The sequence below is a fragment of the Physeter macrocephalus genome, chromosome 16 (assembly GCF_002837175.3).
Source record: "Physeter macrocephalus isolate SW-GA chromosome 16, ASM283717v5, whole genome shotgun sequence".
NCBI classification, from domain to species: Eukaryota; Metazoa; Chordata; class Mammalia; order Artiodactyla; family Physeteridae; genus Physeter; species Physeter macrocephalus.
This window is the reverse complement of record NC_041229.1, coordinates 24140534-24168375: the sequence shown is the minus strand read 5'-3', so window position 1 is coordinate 24168375 and position 27842 is coordinate 24140534. Positions and strand designations below refer to the sequence as shown.

The following is a 27842-nucleotide window of genomic DNA, read 5'->3' as shown; positions in this document are numbered from 1 at the left end:
TGTTTGTTTGTTTGTTTGTTTTTTTTTTGCGGTACGCGGGCCTCTCACTGTTGTGGCCTCTCCCGTTGCGGAACACAGGCTCCGGACGCGCGGGCTCAGCGGCCATGGCTCACGGGCCCAGGCGCTCCGCGGCATGTGGGATCCTGCCGGACCAGGGCACGAACCCGTGTCCCTGCATTGGCAGGCGGACTCTCAACCACTGCGCCACCAGGGAAGCCCCTTGCCTGTTTTTTTTCTATTGGGTTGTTCCCTTTTATTAGTGAGCTGTGAGTTCTTATATATTCTGTATGTAGGTCCTTTGTAAGATATAGGCTTTTCTTTTGTGGATTTTGCTTTCTATGTTTTGTCTAGGAAACCTTTGTCTACCTCTGACACTAGGACAAAAAGATAACCTTCTGTTTTCTTCTAGAAGCTTTATAATTTTTGCTTTCATATTTACATTTAAGAGTCACCTTAAATTGATATTTGCATATAGTGTAAGTTAGGGATTAAATTTCATTTTTTTCTTTTCTGTATGGATAGCAAGTGGTTTCATCACCATTTGTTGGAAATACTTCCCATTCCCCACTGGGTTGCTTTGGTGTCTTTTGTGAAAAATCAAGTGACTTAAAAATATGTATGTTTTTCTGGACTTTCTATTCTATTCCACTGAATTAAATGGGTATCCTTTGGCCATTACAAACAGCCACGATTAATATAGTTCTGCAGTAAGTCTTTAAGTCAGCTGGTATAACTTTGTTCTTTTTTTTCCTTGAGTGCTTTTGATATTCTGGTATTTTGCTAGTATATAAAAATATGGTTGATTTTTGTATATTGATCTTACTTCCTGTTACCTTGTTAAAGTTATTAGTTCTAGTAGTTCTTTTTTAGATTTCTTAAGATTTTCTATGTAAAAAATCATGTAATCTTTGAATAAGGCAGCTTTATTTCTTTCTTTCTCATCTTTATACCAGTTATTTCTCTTTCTGGATTGATGCACTGGCTAGGATCATAAGTACAGTGTTGAACAGAAGTAGTGAGAGTGGGCATCCTTGCCTTTTTTGGCAAACTTAGGGGAAAAGCCTTAATATTTTGTCATTAAGTACAAAGTTAGGTGAGGGTTTTTCATAGATGCCTATAATTGGGTTGTTTTTTATTCCTAATTTGCTGAAAGTTTGATAATGAATGGATGTTGACTTATTAAATGCTTTTTCTGTGTTGAAATGACCAGAGGGTTTTTCTTCCTTATTCTTTTGATGTGGTGAAATACATTGATTTGGGGGAGGGGAGTGGGGAGACAGAAGAGAGATTTATTTAAAGGAATTGGCTTATGTAATTGTGGGGGCTGGCAAATCCAAAGTTTGTAGGGCAGGCTAGCAGGCTGGGAATTCTTGGGCAGGAATTGATTATACGTCTTTGGGCAGAATTTCTTCTCAGAAAGAAACCTGAGGGAAACCTCAGTTCTGCTTTTTATTTTTATTTTATATTGGAGTATAGTTGATTTACAATGTTGTGTTAGTTTCAGGTGTACAGCAAAGTGATTAAGTTATACATATGCATATATCCATTCTTTTTCAGACTTTTTTCCCATTTAGGTTATTACAGAATATTGAGTAGAGTTCCCTGTGCTATAGAGTGGGTACTTGTTGATTATTTTTTTAATATATGGTAGTGTGTATATGTTAATCCCAAACACCTGATTTATCCCCCCCCCACACGCTTCCCCTTTCATAACCATAAGTTTGTTTTCGAAGTCTGTGAGTCTCTTTGTTTTGTAAATAAGTTTGATTAATTCTTTTTAGATTTCACATATAAGTGATATCATATAATATTTGTCTGACTTACTTCACTTAATATGATAATTTCTAGGTCCATCCATGTTGCTGCAAATGGCATTATTTCATTCTTTTTTATGGTTGAGTAATATTCCATTGTATATATGTACACATCTTCTTTATCCATTCCTCTTCTGACGGACATTTACCTTTCTTCCATGTCCTGGCTATTGTAAATAGTGCTGCAGTTAACATTGGGGTGCATGTATCTTTTCATATTATGGTTTTCTCTGGACATATGCCCAGGAGTGGGATTGCTGGGTCATGTGGTAGCTCTATTTTTAGTTTTTTAAGGAACCTCCATACTGTTCTCCATAGTGGTTGTATCAATTTACATTCCCACCAACAGTGCAAGAGGGTTCCCTTTTCTCCACACCCTCTCCAGTATTTATTGTTTGTAGACTTTTTGATGATGGCCATTCTGACTGGTGTATTGTATTTTTGTATTTGTATTTTTGTGTTGTAGACTTTTGGATGATGGCCATTCTAACTGGTGACATTGTGTTTTTGATTTGCATTTCTCTAATTAGCGATGTTGAGCATTTTTTCATGTGTTTTTTGGCCATCTGTATGTCTTTTTTGGAGAAATGTCTATTTAGATCTTCTGCCCATTTTTTGATTGGGTTGTTTGTTTTTTTTGATATTGAGCTTCATGAGCTGTTTGTATATTTTAGAGATTAATCCCTTGTCAAGTCACTTCATTTGCAAATATTTTCTCCCATTCTTTGGATTGTCTTTTCATTTTGTTTATGGTTTCCTTTGCTATGCAAAAGTTTTAAAGTTTAATTAGGTCCCATTTGTTTATTTTTGTTTTTATTTTCATTACTCTAGAAGGTAGATCCAAAAAAGATATTGCTTCAATTTATGTCAAACAGTGTTCTGCCTGTGTTTTCCTCTAAGAGTTTTACAGTGTCCAGTCTTACATTTAGGTCTTTAATCCATTTGGAGTTTATTTTTGTGTATGGTGTTAGAGAGTGTTCTAATTTCATTTTTTTATGTTTAGCCGTCCAGTTTTCCCAGCACCGTTTATTGAAGAGACTGTCTTTCCTCCATAGTATATTCTTGCCTCCTTTGTCATAGATTAATTGACCAGAGGTGCATGGGTTTATTTCTGGGCTTTCTATCCTGCTCCATGGATCTATATTTCTGTTTTCCTGCCAGTACCAGACTGTTTTGATGACTGTAGCTTTCTAATATAGTCTGAAGTCAGGGAGCCTGATTCCTTCAGTTCCATTTTTCTTCTTCAGGATACATTGATTTTTTTTAAGAAAACATTTAACCAAGGTTGAATTCTTGGGATAAATTCTACTTGGTCATGCTGTATTATTCTTTTTATATATTCCTGGATTTAATTTGCCAGTGTTTTGTTAAAAATTTTTTTTTCTATATTTGCGGATTTATCACTTTCTTTCTGGCCTTTGTGCCTTGTACAATTTTCATTTTTTTGATATCTTTGTCCTTTTCTGGTTTCAGGATTATGCTGGCCTCAAAAAGTATTGAGAGTTATTCCCCCCTTTTGTATGTTTTAAAATAATTAGTTTAATTGACATTACTTTTTCCTTAAATGTTTGGTAGAATTCATTAGTAAAACCGTTTGGGTCGGGAGTTTTCTCTATGGGCAGATACTGATCACAAGTTCAATGTCTTTAATAGACACAGGCTTTTCAAATTTTTAAATTTAATCTAGTTGTAGTTTTGGTTAAGTGGTGCTTTACAAGGAATCTTTTCTTCTCAGTTGTCGAAATAACGTACATTTAGTTGTAAGTTTATTATCCTTTTCTCTTTGGAAATACATTAAAACTTTCTTTTCTGGAACCATTTGAGAGTAAGTTGCTCATTATTCCAAGTACACTAGTGTATATTTTCTACAAATAGACTCAGAATACAACTATCAAAGTCAGAAAATTGTCTTTGATGCCTAATAACCATCTACTCCTCAGATCCCTTTAAATTTATTGACCATGTTGTATTTTTTACAGCAGAAGGATCCATTGCAGAATCGTGTGTTGCATTTAGTTCTTATATTCCTTTTTCTTTGGTGTGGAACTATCTCTCCTTTGACTCTCATTACCTTGACATTTTGAAGATTACAGTCCAATTATTTTGTAGGATGTCCCTTAGTGTGAGTTAATCTGATGTTTTTCATGATTAGATTCAGGTTTGCATCTTTGGCAGAAGTGAAAGTTTATTATTCTCATTGAATCTTTTTTTTGGCCGCGCCACATGGCTTGCTGGATCCTAGTTCTCCGACCAGGGATTGAACCTGGGCCCTCAGCAGTGAAAGCGTGGAGTCATAACCCCTGGACCACCAGGGACTTCCCTCATTGCATCTTATCTGAGGGAGGGTGCATGATTTTGATTTATCCCAGTACTGATTTTGTTTAGTTTGATTACCTGATTAAGTTGGTGTATGGCAGACTTCTCCACTCATTCTTTTTCTTTTTGTAATTAAGTATTTTTTGACAGGTACTTTAAAACTATATAAAGATCCCATCATTGCTCATTAAATTTTCAATTCGTACATTGATTTATCATCTCAGTATGAACTCACAGTTTACTATTTTTATTTAATGGGTTATAATTTACTTTTTTTTTTGGTGGGGGTGGTGGGTTGCTGTGCTGCATGGATTACAGGATCTCAGTTCCCTGACCAAGGATTGAACCTGGGCCACAGCAGTGAAAGCACCAAATCCTAACCACTAGACCACCAGGGAACTCCCATAACTTACTTTTACCCTTTGTTTTGATTTTTAGATTATCCTAGGTTTCACTAGTGGGAGCTGGTTTCTGGGTCCTTTTAACAGTAAATTCTTCTTTCTTTTTGGGATGTGAATATTTCCAGATTCATTTTGTACTTTCCTTGCCTAGCCTCAGGGTTAGCCACTTTTTCACAAAGCTCTAGTTGCTTTTAGTGGACGTTGTTATTTAGTGGACAAAATCTGGTGCTAGGTGTATTCATTGCTATTGTGGTGTCACTGTTCCTAGAGCCTCTCAGTGGACAAGCTAAAGGTACACATCTGCATTTACAGCTACAATACCTGGCCTTGTTTCTTTGTGGATGCATTCCTCACCCTGCTGAGTCTCTGACTCCCCAGACTGGGCCACCCCCTACATGAATGCCTTCCTCATCCAACTGGAGCCTTAATGCCTCCCATTGTGCCTTCTCCTTGCATGGACACCCTCCTTACCTATTTGGTCTCTTCTCACATACTCCATACCTGGCCACTCCTTCATGTCAACACATCCCTTACCTGTTTGATCTTTGATGCCTGGATGCTAGGCCTTTCTAGTGGCTCTGACACCCCATGCAAAGCTGTAGCCCTGCAAGGATGGCTCTTTTACTCTCCTTGGGCTTTCGTGTCCTTGGTTAAGTTTATTTCTAGGTATGTTTTTCTTTTGGATGTTATTATAAATGAAATTGTTTATATAATTTTCTTTTGGATTGTTCATTGCTGGAGTATGAAAACACAACTGATTCTTGTGTGTTGATCTTGTTCCCTGCAACTTTGCTAATAAATTCAGTCATTGGCTCTAGTAGCTTTTTTGTGGATTCTTTTTTTTTTTTTTTTTTTTTTTTTTGTGGTATGCGGGCCTCCCTCCGCTGCGGCCTCTCCCGTTGCGGAGCACAGGCTCCGGATGCGCAGGCCCAGCGTCCATGGCTCACGGGCCCAGCCGCTCCGCGGCACGCGGTATCCTCCCAGACCGGGGCGCGAACCCGGTTCCCCTGCATCGGCAGGTGGACGCGCAACCACTGCGCCACCAGGGAAGCCCTCTGTGGATTCTTTAATACTTTGTATATAGAAGGTCATGACATCTGTGAGTAGAGATGCTTTTACTTCCTTCTTTCCAGTTTGGATGTCTTTATTTTTCTTGCCTAATTGCTCTAACTAGAACTTCTAGCTCTAGATAGCACTTCTAGCACAGTGATGAACAGCAGTGGTGAATGTTGACATCCTTGTCTTATTCCTGATTAGTATGTTACCTGTAGTTTTTTTCATAACTTTGTTATTCTTAATAGCAGCATGGGGGCTTCCCTGGTGGCGCGGTGGTTGCGCGTCCGCCTGCCGATGCAGGGGAACCAGGTTCGCGCCCCGGTCTGGGAGGATACCGCGTGCCGCGGAGCGTCTGGGCCCGTGAGCCACGGACGCTGGGCCTGCGCATCCGGAGCCTGTGCTCCGCAACGGGAGAGGCCGCAGCGGAGGGAGGCCCGCATACCACAAAAAAAAAAAAAAAAAAAAAAAAAAATAGCAGCATGGTGTTGTCTGGTACATATAGCATAGTTTATTTAATTGATCCTTTATTTCTACACTAAGTATTTTGCTATTACTAATAATAGTGCTCCAGTGAATAATATTGTACATTTGCCATTTTATATCTGTTTCTACAGTCTAAATTCCCAGAAGTGGGGATTACTTTCTCTTTATTTTTTTTATTCTAAGGTGACCAGGTCCTGTCTTTAGCTCCAGATTAAGTAGAAAATTTCTGTGAAATCAAATGAGTACTATTAGATGATTCAGGCAGCAGAACATGAGTGTTGTGGCTATTGGAGGTGGTAGAGGTAATGTTCTAGAAGAATAAAGCTGCTAGTATCATCCAGATTATTTGGGAGACTCACTCCTGAGGAGGAATATAGTAGTTCATGGTGAGCCAGTGCTTCCACTGAGAACAATAAGGAAAATCAGGTAGATTTAGGAAATAGTCATTTTAATATTATCAAAGAGCTACAGAAGCAGCTAGAACAAAATATTTGAAAGTTATAGAAATGAGAGAGAACCTTTCAGAAGTTAGCTGATCCTTTGTAGCTGTGTTTCCCTGAAAAGAAGTAACTGAGAATCTAGGTTTCGCTCAGGCTGAGCAGTACTGCTGGGGGACAGTAGAGCTTTTGGTGGTCACACAGGACTGGAATGACAAAACTCACTAGGCTGTCAAGTGAAAGCCCAGGAGGGACATTCCTTAGATTCAGTGGGTAACCAGAGGTAGACTGATTCTTACCAAAACTACAACCCATCCTTGAACCAAAATAGTTTGATTGGATTAAAGTGATCAGCCTCTGCCATAGTGGAACAAAGCATGAGCACACATTCTTTTTTTTTTTTTTTTTTTGCGGTACACAGGCCTCTCACTGTTGTGGCCTCTGCCGTTGCAGAGCACAGGCTCCAGACGCGCAGGCCCAGCGGCCATGGCTCACAGGCCTAGCCGCTCCGTGGCATGTGGGATCTTCCCGGACCGGGGCACGAACCCGTGTTCCCTGCATTGGCAGGCGGACTCTCAACTACTGCGCCACCAGGGAAGCCCATGAGCACACATTCTTAATGGAAGATAAACATTGTCTGGTGCCTGTGTGATTCTTTCTTTTTTTTTTTTTTTAATTGAAGTACAGTTAATTTACAATGTTGTTAACATTGTTAACATACAATGTTAACTTCAGGTGTACAGCAAAGTGATTAAGTTATACATGTATATTTTTTTCAGATTCTTTTTTCTTGTAGGTTATTACAAAATATTGAGTATAGTTCCCAGTGCTATATAGTAGATCCTTGTTGGTTATCTGTTTTATATATAATAGTGTGTATATGTTAATCCCAAACTCCTAATTTATCCCTCTCCCTCTTCATGATTCTTTTATATGCAGTGCATAGTATTCAGTACAACATTACTAGTCCTGTGATGGCAGAGAAATTTATGGTCAACTAAGAGAAAAATAATTTCAGAAGCAGACTCTCAGGTTATCCCACTATTCGAGTTAGCAGATAAGGACTTTAAAATAATTAAGATTAATAGCTTAACCACAGTGATGTACCACTCATGCCCACTAGGATGGCTAAAATTAAAAAGACATTAACAAGTGTTGGTGAAGATGCGGAGAGAGATTGGGATCATTATAGTTGGTACACAGCTACTGTGGTAGCAGTTTTGTAGTTCTTCAAGAAGTTTAACATAAAGTTAACATGTGACCCATCAGCTCCACTCCTGGGTATATACCCAAAAGAAATGAAAACATATATCAACCAAAAACTTGTCCATAAATGTTCATAGCAGCATTATTCTTTTTTTTTTTTTTTTTTTTGTTGTTGTTGTTGTGGTACGCGGGCCTCTCACCATTGTGGCCTCTCCCGTTGCGGAGCACAGGCTCAGCAGCCATGGCTCACGGGCCCAGCCGCTCCGTGGCATGTGGGATCTTCCCGGACCAGGGCACGAACCCGTATCCCCTGCATTGGCAGGCGGACTCTCAACCACTGCGCCACCAGGGAAGCCCAATAGCAGCATTATTCTTAATCGCCAGAAAATGGAAACAACCCAAATGTCCATTATCTGATGATGGATAAGCAAAATGTGGTATATCTATGCAATGGAATTTTATTTAGTCATAAAAGGAAAGAAATTGTGATACATGCTACAACATGAGTGAAACCTTGAGACGTGAAATAAGCCAGACACAAAAGGACAAATTTTTTATGATTACACTTATATGAGGTATCTAGGATAGGCAAATTTATTGATACAGAAAAGTACAATAGACGTTACCAGGAACTGGGGATAGGAGGGAATGGAAAGTTACTGTTTAATGAGTATAGGGTTTCTGTTTGGGATAATGAAAAAGTTCTGGACATAGATAGTGATGATATTTGCAGAACATTGTGAATGTACTTAAGGCGACTGAATTGTACACTTAAAATGGCTAATATGCTAAATCTTTTGACCATGATAAAAGGATAATTTTTTTTGAAGGAATGAATGGATATGTGCTGTGATCCGGATGAATCATAAAAACATTATGCTAAGTAAGAGATACAAGTCACAAAAGGTCACATATTGTATGCTTCCATTTATATGAGATGTCCAGAATAAGGAAATCCATAGAGACAGAAAGTAGATTAGTTATAACCAGGGACTGGGAGGGAGGGATAGCTGGAAAATGAGATTTGGCTACTAATGAGTATGGGGTTTGTTTTTAGGGTAATGAAAATGTTTAAAATTTTATTTTGATGATAGTTGTACAACCTTGTGAATATACTTTAAAGAAACATTGAATTGCACACTTCAAATGGATATATTGTATGGTATGTGAATTATATCTCAGTAATAATCTTAAATAGATCATGAATAATAATGAGTAAATAATACATATTAATAGACAAATAGGTGGAAATTGTTACCTGAGGAAAGGTAAAATATCTATAGGGATATGTAATTGGAATCATAGAGAAAGGAAAAGGAGGCATGAGCTATTGACCAAAATTTTTCCAAATTGCCAAAAGATGCCAACTTTTGTATTCAAGCAACTCTTTGAATCTTAAGCATGATACCTGCAAATTAAACCATTCCTAGGTACATCATAGTAAAACAGCTAAAAACTAGAAAAAAACAAAACAAAACACGAAAAGCCAGAGATAGGGGGAATGACACAATACCAAAGAAACAATAAAAGACTGAAAACTGTCTTCTCAACCTGTTGAATTGGAGGAAGGGAGATAGACCACTGTAGTTATTACAGCAGTTCATACAGAAGCTAGGCATTGGCAATGTGAATAGATTGGAGGAGATGGATAGATTCTTATGAAGTAAGTTAGTGGTCTTTATCTACCTCGAGAGATACAGAAGGAAATCCCAAGAGTATGCCAGTGTAGATACTTTTAAGGAAATCACTTTCTAAATCCTCAACTTCCACATCTACTTTTTTCTGAAATTGAGCCCTCTGGTGGAAGCATTGCAGTTTCTCCTTTCACTTCTCCTTTCCAGATTACTCTTCCCTATTTTGTAAAGAAAGGCATATCTCTCTTCATTCTTACTATGGTATGTGCCTTGAATTGTAAAATGCCTCCAAGTTGTGTAAGAAAGGAATATTTTGAAATATTGGTATTGTTGTACAGAAAATGAATTTCTAATGACTAGCTATTATATCCTTTTGCGAAATGGTTTCTCATTATTTGCTTTCAACACAATTGATGGCTAGTTTGATCCATTATTAAAAAATAACTTTTTTTGTTAGATCAGTGTGTGTTTTTTTAGCAAATAACTCAGGAGGTGCTCAATGAATTGAGTAACATTATAAGAAAAACTTCTTCTAGTCCTATCTGTTAATTAATGTGAATAAGATTTTTTTAGGGAAAAGACATAAATTTATAAATACAAAAAGTAGAAGTAAAATTGATGATTTCCTGCGTTCATAATTGGGAGGGAAAAAAGTTTCACCCACTTCATAGACAAAATTTTGCATATACATATGTTTTATACACACACACAATGTAATTATGTTGTTTTGTTAAGTCGTGTACTTATAATAATTTGGACAACTCATTTCTGATAACAGTTGAATTTTATCTATACATAAGTTTTAAAATGTTGAATTTAAATTTATTTACATATATAGTTTAGAGAAGTAGAATAAAGAATAAATAAAATACTTTCAAACATAAAATACAGTACACTCGTTTTAAAGTTTTGTTAGGAAAGTGAAATAGAGATGTAAGTTCATTGTTTAAGGAAAGTTTGTTTACAGTTTTTTTTAATGGAGGATGATATATATCATATCACTGTGAGATTTAGGTTACATTGGATATGTCTCAAAGAGTGAAGTAACAGTTTTAACGTATATTGATTGGTGTTCTGAATCAGATCGTGAAAAACAGGGGAGGATGCTACTTGTGTGACATCTTGCAAATAAATCGAACACTGAATGCTTTAAAAAAAAAGTTTTAAATGTTAACTTATAAATATGCAAGGATTTACACAGTTTTTCAAAACTATTTTAGAAGCATCTTAATAAAACCTTTTAAAGATCATTGGCAAAGCTGCCACTAGAGTGAGGCAAGGTGGCACGTAGGTTACAAAATACAAGGAGGTCTCACTCTCAGTGTTCTCCAAGTGCACTTATGGGAACCTAAGAGTGAGTGCCTCCTTAAACTATGCACCCTAGATGTAGACTTGCTTACTCTAGTCCCATTGGATCTATACAACATAAGAAATCTGTGAAAAATTGGCTTTAGAAAAAATATTTGCAGATTCAATCATTTTCATCAACTGCTTTTAATTTGTTTTTTAGGGTGGGATTAAAAACTCAGCCTGAATCAAAATGCCCTGAGCTGCTTGCCAATTACTGTGACATGTTGCTAAGAAAAACGCCATTAAGCAAAAAACTAACCTCTGAGGAGATTGAAGCAAAGCTTAAAGAAGTGGTACATAAATTTTTTTAACTTGAAATTTTTAAATTATCTTTGAATTTGTGTTTTGCTTATAAGGCTTTCTGTGATAGCCTCAGTTTTTTTTTTAACGTATATCTCTAAGCAACTAATATTATGAAATTTTACCAGTGCAAGATCTCTATAGAGCAGTTATTTTTCTTACTGAAAATTTTTATTCTGTAGCTGCCAGAAAGGGAAATAGTATTTAATTCTTCCCCTTTCTTGATTATTTTTAAAAGTCAGTTAAATTCTAGCACGTATTAAAGGACAAAAAAAGGGAAAATGGAGCTAGCTGGTGGTATTTGGAATGATATTTGAGAGATCAGTTTTTCACTTCTTTCTTTTTGTGAGAGCCCAAAATAGATAGCCAGGGATAAATGAGTGTAGATAAAAAGTTAGTTGCGTTCATATTTCTTTGTCTCTGCTTGTTATTGTAATATGGTATAAGCCAAGGACATCACATCAAAGAGGAAAAAATTAGTAAGTAAAGATATCGAGAAAGTATAGACAAAGAGGGTTAGAGGGGGGAATTCCATGGCAGTCCAGTGGTTAAGACTGCTTTCACTGCTGGGCCCAGGTTCAATCCCTGGTCGGGGAACTAAGATCCCATAAGCTGCATGGTGCAGCCAGCAAAGCGGGGGGTCGGGTGGGGGGTGGTTAGAGAGAAGATTAGTGTCAGAATAAAGTGAAGAAGAAATGTAGAAGAAAAAAATGGGGAAGAACCATTGATTTTCATGTAAAGTTTTATCACATTTTATATAAAATCTCAAAAATTAATGTTTCTAAGAACTAAAAGGTTATTTGGTTACAGTCTCAAATTTGTTAACTTTTAAAGTATTAAAGTATTGTAGTATTTCAGGACTGTTATTTTTCAGAGATGGGCAATTTAGTAAGCCTCTGTCTGTATTTATTTATATAAATTTCTGAATTTTGACAGTTGGGGATGTAGAAAGGTCTAAATGAGAGGGGATGGCTAAGAGTGTATGTAAATTGAAAGTAACTTTTTTTTCTGTACAGCTCTTGGTACTTAAATATGTACAAAACAAAGACGTTTTTATGAGATATCACAAAGCTCATTTGACACGACGTCTTATATTAGACATCTCTGCTGATAGTGAAATTGAAGAGAATATGGTAGAGTGGCTAAGAGTAAGTAAAATTTTAAAAAACATTTGGTTTTCTTAAAATAGCACATGGTTCATGTGTGTGCTTAAGTAATGCATTTTGGTGATATTGTTAATATTGAAATATGGAACGTTTTAGAAGAATATAGCATCAATTATACAAAATAAAGTATATTTTCTTAATAAAGACTTCTGGTGAAGCACCTTTGCTCTTGCTTTGCTTCTGTTGTTTCACTCTTTTGTTTCTCAGCTCTCATTTGAACAGACCTTAACTAACGGACAAATCGTTTCATTTTTAAGATGTTTTTAGTACTAAATATTTAGCCATATAGATGTTTGTAAATAAATACATCTCTTAAGGAAAAAGAACCAATAGGTAAAAGGTGATGGCTTATTTAGGTTAATCAATGCTAATTATGGCTAAATTCCCATGTTAAAATATTTTACGTCTGTTCCTTTCAGTCCATTTTAATGGAATTTGAGTTATATTAGTATAACATAAATGAATATGTCTTTCATTTATACATATGGTGTTATATATTACATTAATATATGATAATAAAACATTTATTATAATGTGTATAATTATATGTATTTTATATATATTTTTTTCATTTATATGTGTATTTCAAATTAAAGATTTGTAGATAGCCCTGTTTTGCCTGGTAGTGTGGGATAGTAAAAATTACTGTGCAGGTGATCTTAATATTAACAATCACTGGGAAAAATTACTGTTTTGTGACTTCGAAATTTTTGTCAAAATATTAAAAACCTCTTATTATCTGTTATAAGTATATAGGAGAAAGAAAAAATTAGTAAAATTAATATGTATTTAGTACACTGTAATTTAAAACATAAACACTCAGGTTTAAAGTGTTGTATTTCTTTGAAAAAACTGCTATTGCGATTCACATGTCTGATATTGTATCTAGAATATATAAAGAACTCTTACAACTCAACAGTAAAAACAGCTCAGTTAAAAATGGGCAAAGAATTAGAATAGAGATTTTTTCACAAAAGATATATAAATGTCCAATAAGTGTATGCAAAGATGCTCAACATCATTAGTTATTAGGGAAATGCAAATTAAAACCACAGGAATAGCTGAAAATTCAGACAATAACATGTTGGTGAGGAAGAGGTGAAATTGGAACCCTCATGCATTGCTGGTAAGAATATAAAATGGTGCAGCCACTTTGGAAAACTGACGGTTCCTCAAAAAGTTAAATATAGAGTTAACCTGGCAATTCTACTCCTGGGTAATTCCACTCAAGAGAAGTGAAAACATATGAGCACACAAAAAATTGTACATGAATGTTCACAGCAGCATTATTCATAATAGCCACATAGTGAAAATAACCCAGAAGGTCAGTCAGCTGATAAATAGATAAAATATGGTTTATTCATATAATGGAATATTTTTGGTAATAAAAATAAATGACGTGCTGATATATGCAACAATATAGATATACTTTGAAAATATTATGCTAGTAAGCAAAGAAGCCAGTTAGACCACATACTGTATGATTCCCTAATACAAAGTGTCCACAGTAGCCAAATCTGTAGAGGCAAAAAATAAATTAATGGTTTTCAGGAATGGAGGAGTGGGGGAACATGGGGAGTGACTGCTAGTAAGTATGGAGTTTCTTTTGGGGATGATGAAAATGTTCTAAAGTTAGATAGTGGTGATGGTTGCATAACTGTAAATATACTGAAACCTGATTAATTGTACACTTTAAAAGGGCAAATTTTGAGGTACGTGATTTATATCTCAATAACACTGTTACAAAAATGAAGAGTAGTTTGACTAGTACTTGCCTTCTTGTCATGTAACTTACAAGTTACTTAGTGAGCACCTTTTGTATACTTTGAAGAGTTCTCATACTCTGTAAATTTGAATCAGCTTCCAAACTTTTGTCTTTTGGTCTTTCAAAGTCATGAAAGTTTTTGCTGGCATCACTTCCTCTTCTTAATTTTTTTGTCACTACCACTTTTCTCATTTATGTTGGTAATTTGCCTTCATTAAGTTCCTTGTACCTGCATGTTTAGACTCTTCAGCATTGGCATTATCAACAAACATTACAACCACAGTTAGCTCTTTCTTCAGAAACTCCATTTATGTTCTGTTTTATTTTCATTTCCAACATTATTTCCTTCCTTCCTTCCTTCCTTCCTTCCTTCCTTCCTTCCTCCCTCCCTCCCTCCCTCCCTTCCTTTTCTTTCCTTTCCTTTTCTTCTTCTTCTTCTTCTTTATTTTTGGTGTACTTCTCTCATCTTTCTTGACCAGCTACCTCTTTCAGTTATCTGTTTTTGTAAAATGTAATGTGGATTTATCAGTGGAAGACATGGATGCAACAAAGCTATATGCTTTGCTGTCTGTGGGTGAACTGAATAAACAGATGACTAACAGATTTTGAAAGAAATATTGTGATTGGTCACTGATATGATGTGCTCTGTTATTTGTTAGTGATTTGTAGATTGAGGAGCTAGAAGTGAAATTTGTGCTTTATGCATAACTCACGTTTAATATATAATGGTAATTGAAAGTTGAACAGTGTTGTTGGGGTACTGATGTTCTTTTAACTGTACTGTGGTAACTGAAATTCATGCATATTGGAATCATGCACAGAATGCCAGGATTGCCTGTATATTCTGTTCAGGTTCTAAGAATCAAATTTAATAGGTATTAGATTATAAACATTCTATAAATATAAGAGACAAGAAGAATTTTGTATTAAAGCATCTAAAACTTAGTTTTCCATTAAAATTTTTCCTAGTAGTATATCAGATTATTTATTATTTATTACTTCTTCTGTCTTTGGTTTTCATAGGAAGTTGGTATGCCAGCAGATTATGTAAACAAGCTTGCTAGAATGTTTCAGGACATTAAAGTATCTGAAGATTTGAACCAAGCTTTTAAGGAAATGCACAAAAATAATAAATTGGCTTTACCAGGTATTATTTTATAATTACATACATTTTTTTAAACATTTTACAAAAGAATATCTTTGTTTTCTAGTAAATTAAAAATAAAACTAAGCAGTAATAGAGACAAAGATGTTTCAAAGTCCACATTCCTTGAAAATATCCTACAAAGCAGAATTTAGATTTACTAATTCTTATTTTGAAATAGAAAGACACTTTTAACAAAATCTTTAGAGTCTTATTTTTCACCAAAGCTTATCCTCTGTGTATGTATTTTGAATTTTACCCATTGTCAAGATTATTTGCTTTATATTTTCTGATATACTTTCCTATAGCTGATTCAGTTAATATAAAAATTCTGAATGCTGGTGCCTGGTCAAGAAGCTCTGAAAAAGTCTTTGTCTCACTTCCTACTGAACTGGAGGATTTGATACCTGAAGTAGAAGAATTCTACAAAAAAAACCATAGTGGTAGAAAATTACATTGGCATCATCTCATGTCAAATGGAATTGTAAGTAGATGGTGTGTTAGTTCAGATATTGGTTTGGCTGAAAGTAGCAGGACTCCAATTAAGATTTGTTTAAACAAGATAGATCTTTCCTTCTCTCACAAGTGAAAGTTTGAGCAGGTATAGCAGATCTGTTCCATGAAGTTGTTAGGGACATAGACTTCTGGTTACAGCACCATCCTTAAGGTATTCCCTTGCCTGCAGAATCCAATATGATCCTCTCACTATGTCTGTCTTCCAGCCCAACAGGAAGGGAAAGATGTGAGGGTATAGCTTACTTGAATGGCAACTTCTAGACGTTTCCCCCATTATTTCCACTCAAATCTCATTGGCCAGAACTTAGTCACATGGCCATATTTTTGCTCAGGAGAGCTGGGAGGTGAGCCTTTATTCTGGACAGTCATTAAAGTCTGCTAAAATTTTTATTACCATGTAAGAAAGGAAGAATGGATATTGAAAGACAACTCGTAGTCTTTTTGTATATAATCTCATATAAAAGATATTATAGTAGATAGATGGTAATCATCATGAAGAGATTCTTATTTTTTTAACTATTTTATCTATTATAGATAACGTTTAAGAATGAAGTAGGTCAATATGATTTGGAGGTAACAACATTTCAGCTGGCTGTATTGTTTGCATGGAACCAAAGACCCAGAGAGAAAATCAGCTTTGAAAATCTAAAACTTGCAACTGAACTCCCTGATGCTGAGCTTAGAAGGACTTTATGGGTTGGTTTGTTTTTATGTTTTTTGTTTTTAACATTGCATCCTCTCACATAGCAGGAAACATGTGTTGGCTTGTGTTATAATAAATTTATGAATTCATAACACTCAAATGACTTTTAAGCAAGACAAATACACTAGTGAGGTATTTATGGAAAAAAAATTGAAAATAAGCAAGTTACTAAGGCAGAGAATGGCAAGAGAGAAAGAAAGAGATTGAGTTGGTGTTTAAATGTTGCCTGTAAAGAGCATGACCAAAGATTTCATATTGAAAATGTGTTCAAAGATTTTTATGATAACCAAAATTCTAAGAGTAAGAAGACTTTGGTCCTTTTGAGGCCCTGTAAAATGTACTTATTAGCCTCCTGTTCAAAACTACATTTTACCCCCTACTCCATATGCCTGTTAAAAGTTCCAAAATAAATTATTACCTAGAGAGAAACAGCTGGTTTATAACCAGCAGTGATGTTTGCTGTGGTCATATATGACTAATCCCTCTAGTTTGTTGTTGTGTTTTTTTTGTTGTCTTATTGTAAAGAGAGCATTTATTACTTCCTCATAGCCAACTCTTTTCTCCTCATTCTCTTTCCTCATTATGCATTTATATTGTTATGTTCATGGAAGTACCAAATAAAATTTTGAATTATGAATTTGTGCTCATAATTTTTTCTCACCTATATTGGTCATGTTGTAGAATTGATCTTGGTATTCCGTAGTGTTTATAGAAGCTAATTGTTTTCTCTTTATTCTTCATAGTCTTTAGTAGCTTTCCCAAAGCTCAAACGGCAAGTTTTATTGTATGAACCTCAAGTCAACTCACCCAAAGACTTTACAGAAGGTACCCTCTTCTCAGTGAACCAGGAATTCAGTTTAATGTAAGGTTTATGTTGATTGATCCAAAATAAAAATACCTTGTTTGAATTTTAATGTTTTATTTTTAGCAAAATAATTTTCCTTACATGATGATATTTAAAACATCTGTATGCTGTCATCACTTTAGATTTATGCCATTTAGTTGTTTATTAAACATTAATGAACTAGAGATGTTTATTATTTCTTTACATATTTTTCATGGATACATTTTGGTGTCTGACATACTATATTGCTTTTCATCTTTAAAGTAAACATCCTTTTGCACTCTAAAGCAGCTTTATCCACACAGAGTACTGTTTCCTTTAGATCCAATTAGAAGATAATGTTGAATTACAACCCACATATCTTCAATTATCTAATCACTTTCTTGGCAATATAAATTATATTAACTTTGTTATTACAGGGAGCGTAGTCACACTTATTAACAGAGCTTTTATCATTTTTGAGGGAAATCATAGGGTTCATTTTAATAAAGCTACATGTTATTTTGTTACTTTTCCCTTAAACAGTGTTGGATATTAATTTTTAGACTATTTCTAAATATTTTCTCCTAGACATTGTTGCTATAATATGATGTTTAAAAAGCCTTTCATTGTAAAATATTTGATTTAATGTTTTTTATAGAAAAAATGCAAAAGTTCAGAAAAGGGGTAAAATCAACCTGATTGGACGCTTGCAGCTCACTACAGAAAGGATGAGAGAAGAAGAGAATGAAGGAATAGTTCAACTAAGAATACTGAGAACACAGGTTTGTAATATTAAGACAGAATGTCTAAATTTTGAAAAACGTTGTTGTTTTTTAATCTTCAAATCTTTTTTTAAAATTAAAGGAATGTAGGTACTCAGACTTTTCGTACAGAAGAGCTAATTTTCAATTTACTGAAACTTAAAAATTGTATTAGTAACATTCTCTTAGTTGCTCAAAGAGATGTCTATATGACTTGGTGGTCTCTGGTAGGTTCTGTTGGTTGGGCAAAAACCTTGGTTTTAGGTTATGCTTCTCTGACTGCATGTCAAAGAGAATAAATGTATATCAGCAACAAGTATGATTCTAGGATTGAGTATTTAAAATTTAATTTTAACACTTCTAATTCTGTTGTAATGGGAAATTAGGGACACTTTAAAAAACGTATTTTAAAACTAGGATTATACCTTCTGAACATGATACAGAATACCTATTGCAAACTAATGTATGGCTGTTTTAACTTTAGAAATAGTCTTATTAAAACCAAGTTGTCCCACTTTTACTGTTTTCATTTAATATTGTTTGAAACTATTGGCCAATGCAATCAAGCATGAAACAATAAAGAAGAAAATATTAAAATTTTTCACTACTTGTAGATCATATAATATGATAAAGGAACAGAGAAAAGTTAAATAAAAATCAAATGCTTTTCTATTTAGCAATAAACAAATAAATAAATAAATTTAAGAAAATAAAAGAAGAAACCATAGAATTCACAGGCATTTCTTTAAAAATCAGTGTGTTGGACCTGTATGAAGAGAGGGGCTTTCGCATGAGAGATTCAAAAGGAGATTTGAATAAATAGAAAGATCATGTTCTTTTTTTCTTACTAAATTTTTTAATTGACTTACATACAATAGAATACATATTTCATAGTTTTCAATGTGTTTTGCTAAATGTGTATACCTGTGTGACCATCATCTCAATTAAAATACAGAACATTTCTCTCACTCCAGTAATTTCCCCATGTCTCCATTCAGCCAATCTCCCCCTTCAACCCACCTGATTCCTATCACCATTGCTTTGTTTTGCCTGTACTTGGTCTTCATATACATGGAATCAGACAGTGTACTCTTTGTATGTGGCTTCTTTTTAACATGAAATACCTTTTTTTTTTTTTTTTTTTTTTTTTTTTGGCTGCTTTGGGTCTTCGTTGCTGCATGCGGGCTTTCTCTAGTTGCGGTGATCAGGGGCTACTCTTTGTTGCAGGGCGCGGGCTTCTCATTGTGGTAGCTTCTCTTGTTGTGGAGCACAGGCTCTAGGCACACAGGCTTCAGTAGCTGCAGCACGCGGGCTCAGTAGTTGCGGCGCATGGGCTAAGGAATTGTGGCTCACAGGCTCTAGAGCGCAGGCTCAGTAGTTGTGGTGCACAGGCTTAGTTGCTCCGTGGCATGTGGGATCTTCCCGGACCAGGGATCGAACCTGTGTCTCCTGCATTGGCAAATGGATTCTTAACCACTGTGCCACCAGGGAAGTCCGAAATACCATTTTTTTTTCTTTTTTTTTGGCGGTACGCGGGCCTCTCACTGTTGTGGCCTCTCCCGTTGCGGAACACAGGCTCCGGACGCGCCGGCTCAGTGGCCATGGCTCACGGGCCTAGCCACTCTGCGGCATGTGGGATCTTCCCGGACCGGGGCATGAACCCGTATCCCCTGCATCGGCAGGCGGACTCTCAACCACTACGCCACCAGGGAAGCCCCCGAAATACCATATTTTTTAATGATAAGGCTGAATAACTTCCCATACTAGTAACAAGTCTACTGAATTTCATATAAAAATTCAACTAGGAATATTTTTGGAATTTTAAAAATTGATTCTCAGTTATCAGAAAGAACAAATAGATGAGAGTGATTGAGAACCTTAAAAAACTAAGGTGTTAATGGTGGTGGAACTTGCCTTGCCAAATATTAAAACTTATTAAAATATCTACAAAAATAAAATAGCATAACATACAGATTAATAGAAGAAAATAGCTCAGAATTAAACCTCCTATATAAGTATAGATGAACTTTGCAATAAAGGAAATAATTTTCATGGCCCATGAAAAGAGAAAGTATTATTCAATAAGAGATTTTGGAAAATTTTACTTCTGGGAGGAAAAAGCATGATACAGTCTTAGTTTATGCCTACACCAGGATAAATACAGATGGATTAGAGTTGAGATATGAAGTGGAATGGGCAGGTATAGTTACACTATAAGATGTGCAAAGATAATGAAGTTTTTTTGTTTTGTCTAAAACCGATTCATAATTATGCTCAATCCGCTAATCCAAGCTATCCCTTTAGGTAATGCTCAGACTTTCTTATTTCTCCCTGATTCTACTCCACCCATCCCTGTTCTTTGCTGTTTTCACAGATGGCATCTGCATGTATTGAGATTGAGAGAAATTCACTTGACTTCATAGTGACAGTGAAGGGATTGTCCTATCTGTACAGTTGTAACAGTGTTCTGGGTTTTTGGTCTTGTAAGCTCTAGAGAGCTTTGTCTGTCACCTATGGGAATTTGACTTTCTATTGCTATCTGTTGCTGATGTCTGTAGCAGGTGAACTATGGTTTATTCTTTTTCTAGTTGGTAAGGACCATGTGGCCTCTTTCCTGTTCTGGCTGCCCGTCCTCTGCTCTTACTGAGCTCTTGAGCCCTCTGAGCCTCTGCTACATCTTGTTTGTGGCCCTTGGCCTACATGGCACACTGTTATCATCTGCTGTTACAGGATCACCCTCTCCTGACACTGAAGGCCCTGTGGCAGGTCCATTGGCTCTAAACTCTATCTGCATCATATGGGAACTGAGAGAAATTCAGGAGTGCAAATTACTTCTATCATATCATGCCACTTTTCAAGTGACCTCCAACCTATTAAATGGGACCAGGGCCAGAACCCCTCTGTTTTTTTTCTTAACATCTCTAACACAGCCATCTTCATCTCTACCAAAGCTAGAATAGGAGAAATTGGAATATTTACAGTTGTTCCTCTCCTACTTACTGGTTTCTGTAATGTACAAGTGCCTGTAGGGGGACAGATGTTTTCCATCTTCTTTCTTTCTCTCTGGACCCTTGACATAAACCCCTGTGATCAAGAGCCTGGATCTGGATATACTGACATTGGGAGTAATTCACCTGACCTCCTAGTGGCAGTGTAGGAATCCTCATATCTGTACAGGGGAAGTTGAAGGTATACTTTTCTCATACTCATTAGTGCCTGACTCCCAAGCCTATTGCCTTTAGCCAAACTCCATTTTCAACGTTAAAAAGCAAATATTGATTCCTTTTTTTGTTTTCACATTTCTTTTAAAATGAATTCTACCTCCACTAAGGCAGATGAATGCCTTTTGTTGACTAAGCATACACCTTGTACTGGAAAAGGCAAAAGAGAAAATATGTAGTAATTTTCTAATTTTCCTTATTAAAAGAATATTAGTAATTAAATCATCAAGAAAGCTATTGATAAAATTGATTTAGATGAAAAGTGCTTACTCCTACAGAAAGTTAAACCACTTAATTGAGTCAATACAAACTGAAGATACTTATAACAAGTACAGTTTATTAATCTGATAAATTTATAAAGAATAGTAATTATTAATTTTTGAAACAGGCAGCAACTGGCCTCTACTGCTATACAAAGAAGTAACTGTGAATACAAGGGGAAAAGTATGTGTAAGGGGTTTGTTGTATCTTAGTTGCTAGTTGATTCTTAACACAATATCAGGTTATATACATATTGTGTTCACAGGTAAAATAAACTTTTAAAATGTACATAGTGTGGATACGAAGGAATGAAAGGAAATACACCAAAACCTTAGGTGTGATTTTCTTTTCATCAGAGAAGTTATGGGTAATTTTGTTTTTCCTCATTTTTTAAAATCTCCATAATATGCAGATTTTATTTTTCAGAGTGAAAGAAAGATACTGGTCTCAAGATTAATCTAGTGATTGCTAATCATTTGGATAGGTATTGGATAGAGGATAAAATACATTAAAAGTCATTTTTTGTTTTGTTTTACTTAAAATAATTTAATATTTCATTTTTATTTTTTCTTTTAGGAAGCTATCATACAAATAATGAAGATGAGAAAGAAAATTAGTAATGCTCAGCTGCAGACTGAATTAGTAGAAATTTTGAAAAACATGTTCTTGCCACAAAAGAAAATGATAAAAGAGCAAATAGAATGGCTAATAGAGCACAAATACATCAGAAGAGATGAATCTGATATCAACACTTTCATATATATGGCATAATTTTGAATATCATGGACAATATTAAGAACCAAAATTTTGGAGTGCTTGGGCAGAAAGTTCTTGCAGTTTGTGCTAGAGGAAGGTTTATTTGGACTTTGATTACATAAATATTAAAATCTCTGCCTTACCTAACAAAACAACTATATTTTGCCAATCACATTAGTTAGCATGGTGGCATTCCCTTCATGTTGCACACTCTGTTTTAACAGCATGCCGTTTTGTGGAGAAACTTGCATTCATGAAGAGCCCATTTTGAACTTTTAAAAATCTGATTTATACCCACCGGAAGAAATACAGTTGGGAAGGGTGAAAGTGGGGTTCTTGTTGCTTTATTTTTTCTTTTTTTTTCTTTTTTTCCTCTCTTACAAAAATGTACTTGCACAAGGAAGGATCTTCAGATGTTTGTGTGCTGAAAAATGCTGTTACATTTTGTTTTAAAAAATGCATTAAAACTAGAAATAGCACTCTTGGTTTCTTTTGATCAAAAGAGTGAGCTGGTCTACACAACATTGGGACAGAGCGATATAGGTGAAAAGATAAGTTTATAGTAGTATCAAATTATATGTTCAAACACTGCTTCAGTATAGCAACTGGATTTTAGTGGTGACTTCAAAATGGTATTAAATTTTTCCAACTAAAAAATGTTGGCTTTCTTTAAGCAGGAGACTACTGTCTTAGTTGTTTATTGTTAAATGATGAGGAGTTTTTAAAATCTTACATGGCTGGCTAAGAGAGCTTGTTTTGAAAAAGTGAAGCTCATATTAATTATTATTTTAATTGTTTAAAAAAATGTAGGGAGATAGGTAGGTCGATTGCAGAGTCAAAACAGCAAAACAAGCATATTAAGTGTTTACTAAGACACTTAATATTTATATATTAATATTTATTATGCCATATTCAAATTTATTAAAAACAAGACAGAAATCTCCTGCTTTAATATAATACAGTTATGTAACTGACCTCTTAATCTGTAGCATAGAAATATTTTGAAATTTTAAAGTCTCATGATTAGGGATTTATAACCTCAGGTTTCTGGGAAGGAAGACATTCTGTTTTAAAAAGTAATAATTAAGTATCAGTCACCTAGGAGGAAGAGAAAAACCACAACATAGACCTGAAAAGCATAAGCAAAATTGTTGCAATCTTAATGTGAGCAGTAAACTTGCCAAATATATGTACATATATATTTATATATTTTAAAATGTTCAGAAGGCAACACTTACCTTGTTCCTTTTAGTCAATCCAAAGTAGCAACTTACTAGTTGCTGGCAACTGAATACCCAGAGTAATGGAGATTTTAGGATTTGAGGACATGAACAACTTAAAAGAGAAGAACTTACTCCCCATTGGGAAAAAATGGCTCAACATGGATTTTATTCATTGTGGTGCACATTTCAAATTTTCTTGCAAATTATTTTGTATTTTATTTGATATTAAGTAATATTTTAAATTATTTTGATGATAGTAGGAAATGGAGTGCCGGAGTGTTGAAAGGTGTACAGTATTATTACAGAGTGCTTTCAAGAGCATTTCATGGAATCTGTCCCCAGTTCCAAGAGACTTTGTGAGCTGCCTGCTGAAAGAAAGGACAGCAAATTTAAAACATTTAAGGTTTTGCTGGCTATAGTCAAAGGCCTATTCTGAAACTCATAAGAAATTGGAATTTTGTTTCTAATTTAAAATCTTACATTTGAGCTCTAAGGTAGCATATGTCAGTTATTAGGCCAAGCATATTGTGAAGATTAAACTAAATTAGCGCTCACTGTTTTCTCTAATTAGATGACTGTTAACAATGGATAAATTCAAAATTTTTAAAAACTGATAATTTGGTAATAATTGTGGCCCTTATGTTTAACAAATAGTTTGGTATTGGCATATTTGCTTATCCGATACAGGAGCGCCAAAGGAGGAAGCAATGGAAGGAAAAATTACAGGCCATTTCTTAAAGTTTAAGATTTGTTGTTGTTTTAAACCAGAATAGTTCTCAGAACTTTTTTGGAATTTCTAATCTTTTTTTAGTCATTTAAGAATGAGAGCCATGATGTTTTGATTTATAAAGGCAAATTTAATGCAAAAGTGGGTAACTCTAAATCCATAGCAAAGTTTTCTATTAAATTTTATAAATTTTTAAATTGCTCATTATGTCCTAATTGTATTTTGGGGAATAGAACAGCAACAAATACTGTAGACTTACAGTTGTCATCATTTTGTTCATTATGTATACAAAAGTTTATCTGACTACTTTTTGATGTTTATGAAAACCATTTAGTTGACAAGGTGCCTATACCATTGTTGAATTTTCTTTAAATATATTTTGACAACAGATTTGCTAATTTAAAAAAAAAAAGGATCTGGAAAAAAACTACCAGCAATTTGCTAAAGATACAGAATCACAGTTAGTATCCTTTATTACTAAATCCGTTTTCTCTAATGTGCACTTAAAATTAGTGCTATCTGAGCAGGGATGAACTCTGACATAGTTAAGGGGAAAAATATATACATATATATGCATATATTTTTTTCATGAGCAGTATGGCAATAGGACACTTCAGAGGTTAAGATTTGAACATTCATCTTCTAATATAAAGGTGGAGCCATCTTGAAAATGTTAACCTTTATTGCCATCTCATTGCCAGAGTAAGTAGATATGAAACAAAACTTACAAAGTGAAAATACAGAACAATTTTAATGCTTACAATGAGTTAAATATTTAGAGTATTACTGTTCTAATGATTTAATGAGTATCTTGAAATAAATTCTGAAGTCTTCCAATTTTTACATTTATTGGAGGGGTCCCTGCATTCTGGCAAACTTTATTTAAGTCTCTTTCTCTTATTTTGTGCATAAATGTTAAAATTTCCAAAAATGAAATGTTAGCTTTCTTATTTTTACCTTTTATTAAATTTAATACAAACTGTGACCGGAGTAGTTTAAAAGTATTTTGTATTATTTGCAGTAGGATGTCATTGGCCCTGCTCAAAGGGCAAATTTTAAAAATTCAATTTGGGTGAAAGTTTTGCTAATTTTCCAGAAAGATTTGCTATCTTAAACTCAAGCTTGTTTTTTCTATTTTCATGTAAATGACTGGGATGCTATCTTATAAACTCTTCCAATGTCATGTTTGTGAAATAAACATTACAATGAGAGCTTTCCTGTCATCTACACTATATATGTTGTCTGGAGCTGGAGTGTTGAACAAATTTGAGTTCCTAAGTTGTAATCTATCCTCGTATATACAATTTTGAATGTGTGCCACTACATACTGAGATGATAATGCTGTACAATTTTAAATGGTAGCAGTTTCTGTATGCAGTAGGCTGAAATATTTTGATGAACTGCTTAATTTTTGGATTTTATTTTTTAAGTTGTATAATTTATTTTCTTGCAAAATAAAAATGTAATATAAAAGCTTTCACCTATCAAAATGTTGATGTTCTACTGTAAAATAGTTGCTAAGAGTTTAATTAAAATTTTTGTAATAGGTATATTTATATATTTAATTGTGAAATAGTAAATCTTAGCCGGCCTTAGGAATCAGAAATATGAAAAGTAACCCACTTATTTCTTTTAAATTTCAAAATCTAGTTCAAAATGAAAGCTAACAGGAATGTAGCTTTTCCATTGATGATGGCATAGGGCTGTCATGCCTGGAAGAGGTCGAAATTTTCAAACCTGAAAGTGATTAATGCATTCATTCATCCGTTTAGATAGGTCATGTCATAACCAAAATTTAAATTTTATATCAGACAAAAGTAAAAAATATAAAACAAATTATTTCATGTTTTGTATATTTTTGGAAGTTTGTGAATATTTAAATTTCAAAGCTAGAGATAGTTGTAATAAGGTTACAAAGATGGACTGTGTCTTAGTCTTGGTGGTTGTAACAAAGTACCATAGACTGCATGACTTATAAACCAACAGAAATTTATTTCTCATAGTTCTGCAGGTCAGAGTGCCAGCATGGTTCGTTCTGGTGAGGAACCTCTTTCAGGTTGCAGACTGCTGACTTCTCACTGTGTCCTCACATGGCTGAAAGAGGGTTTAGAGAGCTCTGGGTCTCCTTTATAAAGGCACTAATCCCATTCACAAGGGCTCCACTCTTATGACCTAATTACCTCCCAGAGTAAAGGCCCCACCTCCCAATAACATCACATTGGGGATTAGGTTTCAACATATGATTTTTGGAGAGAGACAGACATTCAGTCTTTAGCACTTCATAATGACCCTAAAATCAACCTTGGACTTTCTGGGATTTGGGGGTGGAGGGAAATTGACTTGGAAATGAAGGCAGAGAAAAGTGTGGCCTCAGTTTAAGATTCCCCAGAACCTAGAAACAGGTTAGGCATAGAAACAGGCAGAAGCTTCTGGGCCCCTTACTTGCACATGTCTCCCAAGGCACTGGGAGGGGCCCTAAGAGTTTTGTATTTGTGATTTATATTATTTTTCTCAAAGAGAATCCCCTAAATATCTAAGGTTGAATCCAGTCCTGCTAAAAATGCAAAGAGAAATGTGTCTGGCACACAGAAGGCATTCAAGTGTGGATTGAATGAATGAGGCGTGTGTGCCTGAGAACAGAGTAGAGTTTAATACGTTGTTTTAAATGGGAAGAGTTTATTTTCTAATTGCCTATTCTAGACTGTAAAATCAAATACGGACTTTGCATGTCACTAAACTTCTATTTTAACCAATGGACAGTCTGGAACAGGGGTCTTAGACTGTTGAGGAGTTACAGACTTCTATGAGCATCTGATTAAAGAAAAATACATGCATATAAAGATATGAACAATTCTGTGTATAAATTTTAAGTATTCCAACACTCAAGATTAAAAATCTTTGATAGTGAGATCCCACAGTGGGTAAAGAGAGTAAGTAGCAGCCTGCTCTGAATTGGTAACAGCCTAATGTCACAAGTGCTGATTCAAACTTAGATCTATACTAGTTTTTGGCTGTTTTTATCTGAAGAATGACAGGAGACTTACCTGGGTGTTATTGGGGTTTGCTATTTTCATTAATGATAAATGCAGTATTTTATTATTATTGTGGTTGCTGAAGCAGACTGATACTACTTAGATGTTTCTTTGACGGTGGTTGATGGTTGCAGGGTAGCAGTGGGAACCAGGAAGGCAGAGAGGAAAGAGCCAACTTTGCAACAAGCCAGGTTTGAAAATTAACACTCCTGTTAAGAGACCACAATTATCATACCTCTAAGAAAGGGTGGGGCTTTGGGACTACCTTTACAAGGCCCTTTTCCTATGGCTGCTAAGTGTGTAATTTTCTTTCCCCCTACTCTACCTTACCTCCTCCATTCTCAGCAGATGACCTTACTTTGGGAATATAAGCAGAGAAAATAAAATAAGGCTTTCAGGCATGCACTTTCATAACTTGCTTTCTCTACCTCTAAACTTTACCTCTAACAGTGCCCATTTTCATCTGTCTACCTATCTCAGAGGAAGAAGGGCTGCCTCACTTCTTACTTGAGGCCACCTGTTTTTTTTATCTTTTCATTGAATTCCTTCTGCTTCTGTGTTTTGCTCCAGAATACCTACATTTCCTATATCTTCCAAACATCCTTTTATTAGTTATTTCCTCCTTAGCCTCCAACAGGGGTTCTCGAAGTTTTGGTCCACAGACCAGCAGCATTATCATCACTTGAGAACTTGTTGGAAATGCAAGTTTTTGAGCTCCACCCCAGACCTACTGATTCAGAAAGT

General features: G+C 35.0%; 1 protein-coding gene across 1 annotated transcript in view; it reads left to right on the top strand.

Moving 5' to 3' along the window:
* Positions 1–25593, top strand: part of CUL5 (cullin 5) — a 101906-nt gene extending 76313 nt beyond the window's left edge. The window contains exons 12-19 of the mRNA XM_007110694.4: positions 10858–10990; positions 12014–12145; positions 14952–15075; positions 15381–15556; positions 16123–16284; positions 17035–17153; positions 17776–17899; positions 21937–25593. Coding sequence (XP_007110756.1) covers positions 10858–10990; positions 12014–12145; positions 14952–15075; positions 15381–15556; positions 16123–16284; positions 17035–17153; positions 17776–17899; positions 21937–22131 — 1165 coding nt within the window. The 3' untranslated portion in view covers positions 22132–25593. The remainder of the gene's footprint in view (positions 1–10857; positions 10991–12013; positions 12146–14951; positions 15076–15380; positions 15557–16122; positions 16285–17034; positions 17154–17775; positions 17900–21936) is intronic.
* The last annotated feature ends 2249 nt before the right edge of the window (positions 25594–27842 follow it).